Genomic DNA, 15,606 nt, shown 5'->3' on the forward strand with positions numbered 1-15,606 from the left:
AAATCTGGATCTAGAAGACTTGAACAGTACTACCCACCCTCATGGGCCCAGTTGGCATTTATGGACACCCCACCCGCAACGACAGAAGACACACTCCTGTCAAGTGCTCACAGGACGTTTGCCAGTACAGGCCATATGCTGGGCCATAAGTAAGCCCGGTGGCTCAGTTATTTGAGTGTCCAGCTTCGGCTCGTGTCATGATCTTGTGGTTTGCGAGTTCGAGTTTCACATTGGGCTCACTGCTTGTCAGTGCAGAGCCTGCTTCGTATCCTCTGCCCCCTCTCTCTGTCCTTCCCCTGCTTACACTCTCTCAAAAATGAATAAATATTAAAGAAAAAAGTCTCTAAAAGGATTCATACAAGTATGCTCTTTGAACTCAATAGGATTAAGTTGGAATCTGTTCCAGAAGGATCGTCTGGAAAACAGGTAACATTTCCACCCATGGGTCAAAGAGAATGTCAAAGGGGAAATTTGGAAGTATTTTGAATTGATCGAAAATAAAAACAAAAGATTTCAAAAGTTGGGCTATGCTGCTATGACATATCCAAGAGAAATTTATAGCACTCAATGCCTGTTTTAGAAAAAAGAGAGCTCTCAAATCGATGACCTCAGCTTTCATGTCAGGAAACTTGAAAAATGAGAGTAAGTGAAGCCCAAGTGTAGCAGAAGCATGGATGTAAAGAGCAGACGTTAGTAAAATCGAAAACAGAGAAGTTTGTAGAAACTCAAAAAATCCCGAAGTGAGTTCTTTGAGAATGTCAGTAAGATTAATCAGGCTGACCAACCAGATAAGAAAGAGTGCAGTCACAAATTACCCATGTCTGGAATGAGGGAGATGATTTTAGTGTGGATTCTGTAGATATTAAGAGGATTATAAGGGAGTATTAGGAACAGCTTTATGCCAGTAAATGCGACAGTTTAGGTGAAATAGACAGGTTTCTTGAAAGACAATTTCTAAAGCTCTCTCAAGAAAGAATCTATAACCTCATTAGTCCTATAGCTATTTTATTAAAATCTAAAAATCAATATTCGATTTAGTTATTGGAGAACTTTTAGGCGTGGGTGAAAATGGTATGTGAACTTACTTATTTCTTTCAATTGAGGCATAATTGACCTACAACGCTGTGTAGGTTGGAGTGTCCCGCACGGTAGGGGGTAGTGGCATGGTCAGCAGCGCAGTGTCAGCTAACCCCTTTATCAAGTCACGTAATTATTGTTTCTTTTCCGTGTTGACAACAGCTAAGATCTGGTCTCATAACAGCTTGAAGTTTATTTTATAATACAGTATTTTTGACTGATTGACCTATAATCACTATGTTGTGCATTAGATCTTCGGAACTTATTTATTACTTGAAAGTGAACCTGCTTTTTCATCTGTGGGTTTTATGAAGTCTAAACCCAGGTAAAGTATTTCTGATGAATGTTTTGTGTCTGAATTGAGATGTGCTGTAAAAAAAGACTGTTATGTAGATCAGTAATTTTTCCATATTGATTTCATGTTGAAATAGTTATATTTTGGATATATTGGATTAAGTGAAATATATTACAGATTTTTTATATTTTATATTATATATAATATTACATATTACATATTTTTTATATTTTATCTGTTTCTTTTTATGTTTGATGTATGCCCCAGAAAGTGTAGACTCACACACGTGGCTCACACTGTGTTTCTGTACTCATCTGCTTGGGGCAGCTGTGTCTGAATTCGGAGGCCTTTCCTGCTGAGCCTTTTCTGCAGCTGTGTCCCCACGGATGAGGTCTCAAGTCCTGCTGGTGCCATGTGTTGTTTCTTGCGTGTATTTGTTGGCCGTTGCTAAGATGGTCCCATGGTTCCTCCTAGGCTCGTGGTCCTTCTGGCCGTTACTTGGAACTACGACGTGAGAAAGGGGCAGGGGACCTCCGTCTCCAAGTACTCTAGGGGGGATCGTGAAACCGCAGTCGGGTTTTGAGGTTTCAGAAGTAGCACTAGTCAGGGGCTGTGTTTTGGCTCATAGTTCTTCACAATGCTGGGAAGTCAAGTCCGCTTACATGGCCCGCCAGCGTGTCCCTGCCTCGGCCGTGCTTAGCTACGCGGGTCGTGACAACCCAGACGGACTCTCTCAGTCAAACATTTTAAATTTTTTTTTTTTTTTTTATGTTTTATTTATTTCTAGGAGAGAGAGAGACAGCGTGAGCAGGGGAGGGTCAGAGAGAGAGGGAGTCACAGACCGAAAGAGGCTCCAGGCTCTGAGCTGGCAGTCAGCACAGAGCCCGACGCGGGGCTCGAACCCACAACCGCGAGATCATGACCTAAGCGAAAGTCGGACGCTTAACCGACTAAGCCACCCAGGCGCCCCTCAGTCAGACATTTTAAAGTCATTGGTGAGCATTACACGGACTCCGGGCTTTGCCAGACTGGGATGGAGCCGCAGACAGCACGGCCCGCCCGTGATCGGCTGCAGTCTTACAGTGAAACGTGGTCACACTTCGAGCACGCTGAAAACGAGGGTAGAAAGGAGTAAGAGACTCACCCTGGCAGACTGGCTTTCCGGGTTCCAGGAAAACTGGAAGCGGGAGTGAAAGTAACCTGTTGGCACAGAGCAGGCGGCTGTCTGGGAGGAGGCAACATCTTCTTCCCCTCTTTTTTATTGAGTTTAAAATACATATAAAAATAGTATCTTTTTGAGATTTATTTAACTAAAACTTAAAAAAATGAAATTTGTCTTACAAATACAATCTCTTTTTTAAAATAAACTTTTAAATTTTCAAATAGTTTTAGGTTTACAAAATATTGTAAAGATGTATAGAGAGTTCCCCTATACCTCACATGCAGCTAACCCAGTTACCAGCAGCTTACATTACTGTGGTATGTTTTTCACAGTTAACGACTCAGTATTAATGTACTTATTAACCTTAATTTTTATGTAATGTCATTTTTCTGTCCCAGCGTCCCGTAGAGGACACCAGACAGCCTCGCTGCATTTCACTGTCGTGTCTTCTAGGCTCCCCTTGGCCGTGACAGTCTCTTTTTCTCTCTCTCTTTTTTTTTTTACTTAGAAATTCTCCAGAATTTCAGAAACTTCTGGGCATTGCTATGGAACTCTTTCTCCTGTGCAGTGATGATGCGGAGTCGGATGTCAGGATGGTGGCCGACGAGTGCCTCAACAGAGTCATAAAAGTAAGCCCCTGCGAGCCGCGCTCTCCCAGCTGGAATGGGGCCGAGGGGACAGACCGAAACTTGGCCTTCTTGTGTTTGGAGTGGCGGAGTCGCTCTGGATGTCCGCCCTCGTCCATTCGCGGTGTGGTCTGGGGGCGCTCTCGCGTTGCCGCCCCTGCTGAATCAGAAGGCTGCGTGTGTGCATAAGTCACAGATGGGCTCTGCTGGCGGCCGCTCCGTGTTCTTGGGGAAAATGTCACTACAGGCACCAGCTTTGGTTCAGGCCGAGCCTCGAGCAGCCACAAGGTCCTGGGAGCACAGGGGACGCGTGAGTGCAGTCCGTCTGCGGCACCTCTGGCTTCCCTCCCTTTGCCTGCTTTCCCTGCCCTGTGGAGACCTGGGTCGAGCAGTGCTGTGTGCACGTAAAGATGTGATTTCTGTCGCGGAAGCGCTGGGCTGGTGCGGCGGGACTCCGGAAGGAGTGCCCAGCATCACCAGAGCTTCAAGCTACTGTTTCCTTTTTCCGTTTTCTGCTGTCTTTGAAGATAAAGGCCTTCTTCGACAATTCCTAATGTACTGGAAAACTGTCCTTGTTTTTCATTCTGCCCTTCTCCTAGGGTCCCCAACTTGTCCCGGTCACTTCTAGGCCACCTTTGAATTTGTGAACAGGCCTTATGGATTGTGTGTCCAGACTTGGTGCTCCCACCGTAGGCTGACCGGCACTGAGGACGGGTCTCTGCCATGGTTCTGGACGCTTCCTCCAAAAGCTGTTTCTTGATGATGGTTAAGGAGAAAATGCACCTTGTTTCTTTCTCTGCAGGAGTCCTTGTTTTTTGGACCTTTCTGGTTTTCTTATTTTTCCCTCACTGCTTTGAGTTCCACTCGTGCAATTTAGATAAGCCTTTGAGAAGGGCCTACGCCTCTTCATTTTCCTTGAAGGCCCTTTTCCTAGTAATGCTCACTTGGCCAGCTGAACCAAGGGCTCCAAGCTGACATAGACTAGTTGAATATTTCCCTTCTCGTTAGGGTCTTGATAAATCAAGCTGTTCTTTGGAGTCTTTCCCAGGGCTTTCTCTGCAGAGTCGTCACATTTTACATTGGCCAAGCAGTCTTCCTTCCTTCCTCCTTCGTGGATCCAGCCTGCCTTCCTCAGGGAGAGGATCACCCCCCTCCTGCTACGTTTAAGGAGACTGAGGCACTTTACCAGGCTGATAGAGCATATGTGGATTTTGGAGCGAAGGAGAATGGTTTTGAATCCTTCCTCTGTCCCCTACTAGCTCAACAGCTATGAGAAATGTATTTAATTCTGTGAGCCTCGGTTCCCTTACCTGCAAAGGGACTCAGACAAGGTTTTGTGGTGTGCGTGAGGGTCAAAGGTGGTGGTGTAGGTGACATGCTCAGCACCGTCCTGGCTCCCACTGGTCCTCCAGATGGTAAGAGGTAGTCTTACAATAATGGGATTCTTCCACTCTTACCCCGAGAGACTGAGCGGCACGTGGGAACACCAGCTGCTCTCTCTTCTGTCACATGGACTCCGTGGTCCTCAGGAATCCTTCCCTTCTGGTAGCACATTATTTCTTGGCTAGCATGCTTTCTGGGCTTGGTAGCCACAGCGCCCCAGTTCACTCCGTCGGGAGCAGCCTTGGGGAGCTCCCCTCCATCTCTGCGTAGCCACCCGGACTTCTCCTTTCACCTGCACTCCCTGCTTTTGCTCATACCCCACCCACTGGGACATATGCCCGGTGGCCGGTTACCCTTGCTCCCTGTGCCAGGCGACCTGTCGGCGATACTCCCGTGTGCGTGGGGTCCCCCGGTATAGCTGCAGATGGCCTCTTTCAGTTGCGTTCATTTCTCTCCAGGCCTAAATATCCTGGCTTGCTTTTTGTATTCCTACGGGCAGGGTCAGGCTGAGCTTTTTCTGCTATTTCAGTTCTTAAACCTGATGCTTAGAATCAGAACCCCCTAAAGAGGGCACCATGCCCTGGTTCATGGCAAAAGGGAGATTAAGGAGGGCAGAGGGGACGATGGCCCCAAACTGCTCTGATGTTGGACATCAAGCTTTGTTCCGTTTTTAAGCCTGACCTCTTGAGTGACCTGTTTCTAAGAGCCACTGGACAGAAGAGCTTGGTGCATGTGTGGTGGCTGTTGGCCATGACCCTGGCTCGTGACCTGAGGCTGAGGCTGCCTTCTGGCCATCTCCCTACTTTTGTCCCATTTCCTCTGTGTCAGGCCTCCCAGGGCAGAGGTCCTAATTTTTCTTGTTATGTCCCTGGATGTTGAGATGAGGTCAGCCTCTCAGCTTCTTTCTGCTTGAAGTTGGCTGCACTCAGACCTGTGCCTCCCCAGGCGCTCTGGTCTGCAGCTTCAGCAGCTGGAACATACCAATGTCCAGCTAGACTGGCTGTCATTGTGGCAGAGGAAGGACCAGCTTGGGAGACGGCGGGCGGCCCTCGGCTCGGTGTCGGGAGGGGCGGGAACACAGGCATGGTCACCGGGGAGCCGGGCCCTGGGCTTTGGTCTTCTGTCGAGTATTGCTCTGTGCTTCTCGTGAGGAGCGGACTCCGCCCGGCCTAAGCAGTGGGAGGCATGGTGCTTTTCATTTGTGTAGAAGATGCCCGACGTGGCTGGACCGCCTGCTCCTGCCCCACGTAACCTACAGTCTCAGTGGAGACCATGTTTTTACAGAAAAAACTCAGCATGTGGCACAGACTCTAAGTTCTGAGAGATGTTGGCAACTCCTCATGGCACCCAGGAGCTCAAGGTGACTTCTGTCTGGGGAGGCAGAGAAGGTGGAGGTGGTGGTGAGTGAGGAGACTGGGGGCTTCTCGGCCGCTGCACACCTACCACCAGGGTGTCCGGGAAGCCTCTGCAGCCTCACAGAGGGTGGCTCCAGTGTGTGCCATCAGACAGCAGGGGGCGTTGAGGGTCAGTTCCGGGGGTTTGTACATTATTTGGTAGAGGATGAAGAGCTCCCGGATTTTCAGCGTGGTCGGCAGAGTGCTTTATTCTGAAAGAGTAACCCGGTGATGACATGGAGCCTGCCTTAGAGAAGAGAGGGACCCGTGCACAGAGAATCCATGCGGGAGGTTGACTAGTCCAGGCCTGGGAGAGTGAGGTCTGGGCCAGGGTGGTGCCCCCGGGAGCCAGGGGTCAGAGGCGGGCAACTCCTCAGGGAGTTGATTTGTCGTGGGTTTGGTTTGGCAGCTGAATGGTGTGTCTGCTTCTGTTCAGAAGGTTCAGGAGCAGAGAGGGGTCAGATTGCCATCCCCAGGGTCTGGGAACCCTGATTCTGTTATTAGAGGTTTGAGGGTTACTATTCTCTTGTTACAAACGAAATTTGGGATTAGCTTATAAAACATCACATGAAATAAAACTTGGGAGATATGCCTTCTGGTTTTATTTGAAAGTAGCATCTTAGTATATGTGAATTTTGGTGTGTGCATTTAGGGATTTTTAGTAGAAACTGAAGTGAAAGAATTAGGATTTAAACATTGCTGAGATATTGGGGTGCCTGGGTGGCTCAGTCGGTTAAGTAACTTCAGCTCAGGTCATGATCTTGTGGTTCTTGAGTTCAGAGCCTGGAGCCTGCTTCAGATTCTGTGTCTCCTTCTGTCTCTGCCCGTCCCCTGCTCTCACTCGCTCGCTCGCTCTCAAAAAACAAATAATAAACATTAAAAAAAAAGAAAGAGAAATTTCTGAGATATTGTTATACTTTGGAACCTCCCCATTTGGGACTCTGCTTTGACCTTTATCACCGACCCAGTAGGTGAATCACCTCTGAGGGTTACTCAGGCCAGCGCGGGCTGAAGCATCGTATGCTGTGCAGCATGTCAGAGAAGCTTTGTTTGAGGCTTGGCTACGTCTCTGCTGCCTTCTTGGTGGACAGGCTGTTGGCAGTACCACTGCAGAGGAGAGGGTTCCCACGGGCGAGAGCGGGGGCCGGGAGTCTTTCCTCCCCCTCCCCTCCTTCCCAAGAAGCCCTCTCGAACCTGGACTTCATGCGCACAAGCTGACGGTGGCCCTCAGCCGTTCTTACTGGGCTGGAGTTGACCTCGTGGCGTTAGTTTCGGTTTGGCCCGTGAGTGAGCAGGGGTGGGGGCTTGAAAGGCGTTGTGAGGAGCGCGAGGCTCCTCGCCAGCTGCAGGTTCTGAGCCACGGGGCCAGGAGTACCCGTGTGTTCAGGGAGGACCTTCTGGAAAGGACGGGGCTGTGTGCCGAGAGGTGTGCTCCTTTGCTGGAGCGAGGGGTTCCCAGCCTTGCTGGCACCGCAGACCTCATTCAGGCCGTTGCTAATGTGGGTCACCCAGCGGGTCACACTTTAATGAAGAAAGAAACCTCTCAGGTGTTTTCTTCTCTCGTTGAAGAATGTAAAGATTTGATGCAAGAATTAGCATGAATTGGGACCATCTACCATTTAACCTCGATATTATGTAGTATTTGATTTTAAATCAAGTTAAATTCTTTTGCTTTTTTTTTTTTAAATTCAAGCAAATGACCTGTGTCTAGTTTATTCAGTGTCTTCCAAGTATATGTGCTTCTTTCTTAATGAGCGGGCTCTTAGTTTAGTTGCTGTTCTGTTCTACTTTGCCCCCAAAGTGAAATTTTAATTGCCTTGTAGTTTTCTTCCGGGCTGCTGGTGGAAGGCGTCTTCCGCAAACAGCTCTCTTGTGTTCTGTTGCAGGCGCTGATGGACTCGAATCTTCCGAGGTTACAGCTGGAACTCTACAAGGAAATCAAAAAGGTAGGCTTTGATTTTATTGAAGAATGGTAGCTGCGTCACTGCACCGGGCAGTAACGTGAGATCTTGTCTTTCATAAGTCAGACGTGAGAAGGAAATGCTCTTTGGTAAAGTAGACTTCACTGTTTTATTTTTCCTCATGAGGTTACTTGTCATTGTTTCATTATTTATGAGATGAGATGGGAATAAGCTTCTGTATCTGTGTAAGCGAAGCCCCTTGGCTGCGACGTTTCTGCAGTGGTTACACTTGCGCGTGGCCTCGTCTCTAAACGTAGAAATAAGCAGTAAGCAAATGCTCTTGTGTCTGTGAGGTCCCTTTGGCTCTGAAATGTAACGTGTCACTCTCGGCCCCCAGAACGGCGCTCCCCGGAGCCTGCGCGCTGCCCTGTGGAGGTTCGCTGAGCTGGCTCACCTGGTTCGGCCTCAGAAATGCAGGTGGGTGCTGCGCGCTGGGCTCTTCACGCTGTTCGCGGGTGGGGGGCCAGCCTCCGCGGACTCTGCACCCCTCAGCTCGAGCGTCTCCCCTGAGCTCTGGCTAACGCCGTCTGCCGCTGCCCTCTGCGGCGCCCCTGGTGCTACCTGCTTCTCTTCTCTTCGTAGCGCTTCTTAGAAGCCCTGCGGGACGCTGTCGCTGCGCATGTTTCTTTTCTGTCCGCCCCCTCCCCCAAGAGACAGGGGCACACGACCCCGGTGACCGCGTTTGCACGTGCTGGTCGCTGCGCCGATCCTCATCATGTGGTTGGAGATTGAAAACCAGTCTCATTGTTGCTTGCCGTAGGAATTCTCCAGAAATAGGCCTTTGTCTTACCTGTAGGTTCAGACTGTGAGTGTTAAACTGAATAAAGTTTGACTGGTGGGAGCAGTCTGTCACCAGTGGATTGAGAATCAAAAGAAGACTCCGGTTTTCATCTGTGCCTCCTCCTTAACCAGCAGAACTGATGTCCAGAAGCCCTGGGCTGTGTCCCCGGGGAGCTGGTGCAGGGTCCCCGACCCTCACTGCTAGTGGGAGACAGCGATTTATCCCATTGAGTTTGAGTTGAATAAGAATGTAATGTGGCTGTGGCTACATCACTAAGGAAATTTCTTTTTATGTAACCTTTTTCTTTTACTATCCTTGTTTTGAAAAATTTTTTATATCTCTGAAGCAGCACATCCCAAGTTCTCCACATAGCAGCCAAAGTGGCCTTAAAAAATGTGATTGGGTCATGTCATTCCCTTGCTTAAACTTTCTGCTCATTTCCCCGAGCTGTGAGATAAAGTCCAGACTCCTTATGCAGGGAGATCTTGCCTCCACTGATCACCATCATCTCGGACACTATCTGTTAGCTCATTGGCTTGATTTTGCTTCTTCAAAAAGTCAGGTTTGTTTGCTCCTCAGGGCTGGTTTATTTTTTTTCAGGCAAAATAGTCTTTTTTGGCCCGCCTAGCTTCCCCCATAGTCCCAGGTGAGACCTGCTTGCCCACCACTAGTGGGCGCCTGTCACATTGGCACTGGGTTTGTGGAGGGCTCTCCTGTGGTTTGCGCCCCGCTGTCCAGTGACTCCCTTCTGTACCTTGCCCTGTCTGCTTTTTCTCTCTGGAGGGCCATGTCTTTTCTCTAAGGCCTTATTTAGTTTGACCACGTAAAAATATTTCCTTGTCGTTCTCCTTTTTCAAGAAAATTTTTCATTTCTTAACTTCTTTTTTTGTCTGTGATTTTCTGATTTAAGATATGAATACTTTATGATTATAACTTACTGCAAACAATTTTTAAAACAAGGTGAGAGCCCCGTGTGATTCTAGGAGAAGTGAAGGATGAAGTCTCCCAGTGTCGAAACATGGTCTGCATTTAGTCCTCTGTTGTTTTTGTCTCCTTGCTGTTACAGACTGTTTGCATATAAAAACTGGCTCTTCCCTAACGCACTAAACTGATTGCCTCTATTCCTCACTAAAGCAGGCCTGGAAGAATAACTCCTGTTCCTTTCGTATATGCAGGCCTTACTTGGTAAACCTTCTGCCTTGCCTGACTCGAATAAGCAAGAGACCTGAGGAATCTGTTCAGGAGACCTTGGCTGCAGCTGTACCTAAAATTATGGCTTCTTTTGGCAATTTTGCAAATGACAATGAAATTAAGGTATGATTATTACCTCAAGTCATGAATGTGAACGAGTCTTATGGGCGTTTTGGACAGGCAGTCACGTGATAGCACTTCTTGAGTTCTATTGTACTTCATACTTGAGATTAAAATGTTGTGAATTATTTCAAGGCACACCGAGAACTTCTTTCTACTTCTGCTTTCTTACTGTGGGGTAGAGAGTCAAGTAAGGAGATGGTTTATCAATGCAAATTCAGAAGGTGATGTTCTAGAACAGATTGGTTTTTGGTGTATTAGATTGACTCCTTCACCTAGCTTGGGAGAGGTTACTGTCTCAGAAGTGCAGGCAGGAGGAAGCTCACTGACGGTCCCCTGCAGCCAGCGGGGACCACTTGACCTCTGTTTGTTCTCTGCCCCAACAAACAAAACAAGAGGCCTCCATGCTCACGTTTGTGTTTTATTTATTTAAACACAGTTTTTTAACTTTATTTGTTTTTGAGAGAGAGACAGAGCGAGTGTGGGAAGGGCAGAGAGAGAGGGAGAGAGAGAATCCCAAGCAGGCTCCACACCGTCAGCATGGAGCCCGATGTGGGGCTTGAACTCACAAACCGTGAGATCATGACCTGAGCCAAAACCAAGAGTCAGACCCCTAACCGGCTGAGCCCCCCAGGCAGTCCTGTATTTTATTTCGAATGACCAGAAATTGTGACCCTGCACGTAGTCTGAGGATTCTTGACTTCCTCCTTTTTGTGTGTCACCCTTTTGTTAGGGTTCCTGTGGCATTTCCACCCACATTTCTACGTAGCATGCTGTGTAGTGCTTGTACCGTAGCAGTATACTGCTCGGTGGCTTGGGTTTTTTTGCTTTGTTTTTTGTTTTTTAATGAGAAATAAGTTTAGTTCTAACTTCCCATCTTACTATAGTTATATTAGTATTCAGTGTGACATTTCATGCCCAAGTAATAGTCACAACAATGTTCTGTGCTACGATTCTCTTTCTTTGTGGAACTTTTTGGGGTTTTTTTGGGGGTTAATAATTGCCTCTTTTTCACTTTGCTTATTCTTCTTTAGCCATTCATGTCTTCTCATACTTTCCAACAGCTTTGTAAAATGTGTCTCAGTGCAGTTCTGCACATGGCAGACTATTTATTGGGTCTGTGTTCTCCACCGGAGTCCTCCATCCTAGAATTCTCCAGGTGTCTGCCTCAGTCTGGTCTGGATGCTCTTTAGGCACCAGTTGCAGCCATATCTTCAGACTTTTCTCTGCTGTCATCCTAGGAATTGTTTTTGCTGCTCTCCTGTTGGATGCCTGATTCCCGGATGCCACACCTTTACCTTTTCAGGCATACTTCCTTGTTATGATGGAATTTGTGTTATCTCTTCTTTCTATTTTCCTTTTCTTTTTTCTGTACTTTCTCGATGTCCATCCCAAACCCTTCTGTTGTGTTCGTAATTTCTAAGAGCTCCTTCTGGTGTTCAGAATGTTTATGTTTTCTGGGATCCTCTTCTTGCTTCATGAATATACTCTTCTCTCTTCTGAGGATGGAGTACAGTTTTCTTGACAACTTTTTTTGACCTCTGTTTCTTCTGACTTCCTCCGTTCTGGTCTTTCTCTTGTATGTTGCCAGTTGTGCGTTTAGATTTGAGTGAGACTCTAAAAAGCTTATTGGAAGCAAGTGAGTGGCAGCGACTTGTCCCCTGGCGGGCTTCCTGAGGTGATGGATGGTGAGCCTGCTTTTCCTCTGTGGCTCTTTAAGTGACAGTGTCAGGAAGTCTTTTCCTCTTGAGGCCGTCAGTATCCCCAGAAGAAAGTTCCTCTTTCTCCTGTTTGGAGGGGTAAACCTGGCTGTGTTTGTCCTGGGGTCCCGAGATAGAAGGGGCTGACAGTCTCCCTGGTCAGGATGCACACTTTTCCCTCATTTTTCCGTTTTTTTCTCTGTGCCTCATGTCTGTCCCCAACTATGCCAACAACGTTTAGAGATTATCCCCCAGTCGTTGTGGGAGGTGGGGGTGAAGGCTCTGTCCCTGGCTGCCCCGTGGGACGGGAGACCCGGTGGTGAGTGGCCGGCAGTGTGCATAGGACCAGACGGGCCGCTTCCAGACGCCTTCCAGGCCCGAGCCGTTCTTACAGTTCTGTGGCGTCAGGGAGCTGGCCTTCGCCATTGGCCTTCAGACCCCCAGCGCCCATCTCCCTTAAAAGCTTGTAGATGAACTTGCCATGGGCCGTGAGGCCACCCGTCGGCATTTGTGTAGTCTCTAGCTTGCAGAAATTGTGGATGCCTCTGGTCCTTTCTTGTCCCTGTCCTGTTCTTTATGTCTTTGTAAGATGATGCTTTTTAAAATTTGCGCACGTGATGTTAGGGGAGTGTCTGGGTCGCAGAGGTCCCCACATCCAGTGCAATACATGTGTTGAGACGTCTCCCCTCCTCAGCTGTGTTTTCCTTCTCAAGATGACCTGTCAGAGACCGAGACGTCCGCAGACTTCTTTTACTCCGTGTCATGTACACAGGGGACAGGACAGGATTTGCAGCCGTGCCCCTTTGGTGAAGCATCACAAAGTGCAGTAAAATGTTACAGCCACCAGGAGCCCCTCACGCCCGCCCCTGGTCCCTCCACCGCACGGTTTTGACCTCTGTCCTGGCCTCTCGAGCCACAGAGGCTGTTTTAACTTCTACCCCGTGTACAACCGTGCAGCAGCATGCCTTCTTTTTGTCTGTTTTTGTTTATTTGTCTGTTTTTTGTTTGTTTGTTGGCTGAACATGAACTTGGTAAGAGTCTTCCATAATTGGGTGTATTAATTCATGCAGTTTTCATAACTGTGTGGCATACCACCACGTGAACGTGCCACCGTTGGTGACGTAACTGAGTATCAGGCTGGCTGTCCCTGTTTTGTGGTCCTTGCTCAGGTGCGGCTTGCTCTTGTGGGTCCTGGGACAGGGGTTGCTGGGTCGGGGGGACACGTATTTCACCTTTGAGTGCCCGCCCCAGCTCATGCCTCCCTCCATGGCAGCGAAAGTCCAGTGGTTCTTTTTTTTTTTTTAATTTTTTAATGTTTTATTTATTTCTTTAAAAACATTTTTTTTAATGTTTTATTTATGTCAGAGAGAGAGACACACACACACACCCACACACACACACAGCGTGAGCAGGGGAGGGTCAGAGAGACAGGGAGACACGGAATCTGAAGCAGCTCCAGGCTCTGAGCTGTCAGCACAGAGCCCGACGCGGGGCTGGAACCCACGAACCGTGAGGTCGCGACCTGAGCCGAAGTCGGACGCGGAACCGACTGAGCCGCCCGGTTGCCCCGAAAACCCGGTGTTTCTGCCTCCTTGAGATTGAGACCCTCACAGCTGCTGGTCCTTTCACGGTGAGCCGTTCTGATGACACTGACCCGGTGTCGTATTTTGATTTTCACTTCCATTTCCACCCCCTAAAATACTTTTGACTCTAAAGTGGAATGATTTTTTACATCTTTTCCCTTTTGAATTACTTATAAAAACATGTCATTCATGGTTGTTGGAAAGCAGAGCTGTCTGCCCTAAAATCTAGCGCAGTCCCTCCCCTTTGTGAGAAAGGCTCATGCGGGGCCTGGGGGCTCCCTCCAGCTGCCTTCTCCATGGCTTTCTTGCCGCTGTGTGATTTGGACCGGAGACCCTCAGACTCTCAGATTTGATTTTATTTTCCCAGACTCTTAAGTTCACCATGGGCTGACTCTTTATATAGTGCTTGACATTCATTGGGTTTATAAGTTTGGAGTAAAACGTAGAATGATGCTTACTAGTTCAGTGTTGGCGTGTTTTCACTTGAAGGATTCTTTAAGGTGCCACTGTCTTTTCTCCAAGTTAAGAAGGTTTGTCATAGAGAAGTTGTCTGTGTCCTCCCGGGCGTGTCTGCAGCAGGCACTGCGGGCCACAGGCCACGGAGACCCCCTGGTCTGGGGTCTGCTCCTCTGCCTCTCCGGCCCTGAGGGCTCCTCTGGTTTATGATGACGCTGCCGCCAAGGAGGAGCTTGTTTATAAGTCAGACATGGATCTCTTACTTGCGGCTCCTTCGCGTAGGATCACGCCTCAGTGGTGGCACCCTGACGGTGTCCCTGACCCAGTTAGCATTGCCCAGTGCGCGCCGAACAGTAACTGGGACCACATCGCTGCTCACGGTGTAGCTCAGAGTGACGGAAATAGGCGTTCTTACGTAAGACCGTTCCCGAACTCACAGACGTAGGTGGTTGCGCCTTTTCATTCCTTGGATAGTTTTGTTAAGACTTACACACTGTCCTTGCTATTCTAGCACCATCTCCTTTGGGTCACCCCGAGGTTCAGAGACGAAGGTGTCTCCTGCTCCTTAGGAAATGCCTGCGGGCACTGTGCTGCCGCCGTCCAGCTCCTGGGGGGGGGGGGGCGCCCACCAGGAAGCTCCTCTTAGCAGCAATAGCAGTGTGGCCACAAGCCGTCCCTCAGGCTGGGGCGTGGCTCTAGTTGGCTACTACTCTTTTCCTCTTGACTTTGTTGTTTTCATTTTTGTTTGTTTGTTTTTACTGCCTTTATTTTACATAGTGTCATTTACTGGCCCAGTACCCAGATGCTGTGGGCATACCTTTTCTAGAAGCTCAGGTGTTCGCTCAGAGCACATAATACCCTGAGCAAGGTCCCTACTTCCAGTCCGTAGGGAAGTCAGTAGGCCACATCTTTGCAGACTTCTCTGGAATGCCCTGAATTTGGGATGCCATCAGAAAGTCCATTGGTTTATAACCTACACCCTGTGAGAATTCGGAGTAACTTTTCTGAAATAACATGATAAGCTTCGTAGGAGTTTTGTCTTTTTATCTACTTGGGTTTTCGCCTCCCTAGGTCCTATTAAAGGCTTTCATAGCGAATCTGAAGTCCAGCTCGCCTACTGTCCGGCGCACAGCAGCCGGCTCAGCCGTGAGCGTCTGCCAGCACTCCAGGAGGGCGCGGTACTTCTACAGCTGGCTGCTCAGCGTGCTCCTGGGTGAGACCGGGCGCCTGCTCCGCCCCGCCTGCGCCAGCCTCTAGCGCTGGCCCGGGACAGAGCTGTTTGTTTCTAATTAGAGCGTGTGTGCAGTGGGAGGGGGAGAGGGAAAGAGAGAGAGGGAGAATCTTAAGCAGGTTCCACACTCATTGCAGAGCCTCATGCAGGGCCTGATCCCACGACCCTTAGCCCAAACCAGGAGTCGGACATTCAACCAAACCATCTGGGCCCCTCCCGGATCAGAGCTTTTAAATTCTTTAAAACCAGGCAATCCCTTAGCTCCCAGCCCAGGCCCTTCGGCACTGGCTGACTAGTACATGGGAGCCTGTGGAGGCCGTCGTGAGCCCACGTTGAGCCTTTGTGATGATTTGGAAGAGGCCCCTTCTCCTCTGTGCCCAGGAGGGCTCGCAGGGCGGTGGCTGCGAGGCAGTGTGCCGCCCCGCACACCTGGCGTGGCCCTCGCACCGCAGGCTGCACGCTGTATGTGCGGCGTGGAGTGTGGTGAGTGTCTGAGGCCCGGAGCGGAGCCTCGGCTCCTTGCGGGCTCCCCCTGCGGGTGTGCATCTGCTCCCGGTTTCTTGTGTACCTGGGGAAGCTGTGGAAAGGAACACTGGCCAGTGCTGAGGGGGCCACGCGGGCATTGGATGTGGAAGAACCACCTGCC

The 15,606-nt window shown here is 49.1% G+C and overlaps 1 protein-coding gene across 1 annotated transcript in view; it reads left to right on the forward strand.

Annotated features, from left to right (window-relative positions):
• Window positions 1–15,606, forward strand: part of HTT (huntingtin) — a 131,105-nt gene that overhangs the window by 18,291 nt on the left and 97,208 nt on the right. Inside the window, exons 3-7 of the mRNA XM_077750593.1 lie at window positions 3,043–3,163; window positions 7,824–7,883; window positions 8,236–8,315; window positions 9,855–9,993; window positions 14,801–14,942. Of these exons, the coding sequence (XP_077606719.1) occupies window positions 3,043–3,163; window positions 7,824–7,883; window positions 8,236–8,315; window positions 9,855–9,993; window positions 14,801–14,942 (542 nt within the window). The remainder of the gene's footprint in view (window positions 1–3,042; window positions 3,164–7,823; window positions 7,884–8,235; window positions 8,316–9,854; window positions 9,994–14,800; window positions 14,943–15,606) is intronic.

This window comes from Crocuta crocuta, unplaced genomic scaffold, assembly GCF_008692635.1.
Source record: "Crocuta crocuta isolate KB4526 unplaced genomic scaffold, BGI_CrCroc_1.0 scaffold179, whole genome shotgun sequence".
Classification (NCBI taxonomy): domain Eukaryota; kingdom Metazoa; phylum Chordata; class Mammalia; order Carnivora; family Hyaenidae; genus Crocuta; species Crocuta crocuta.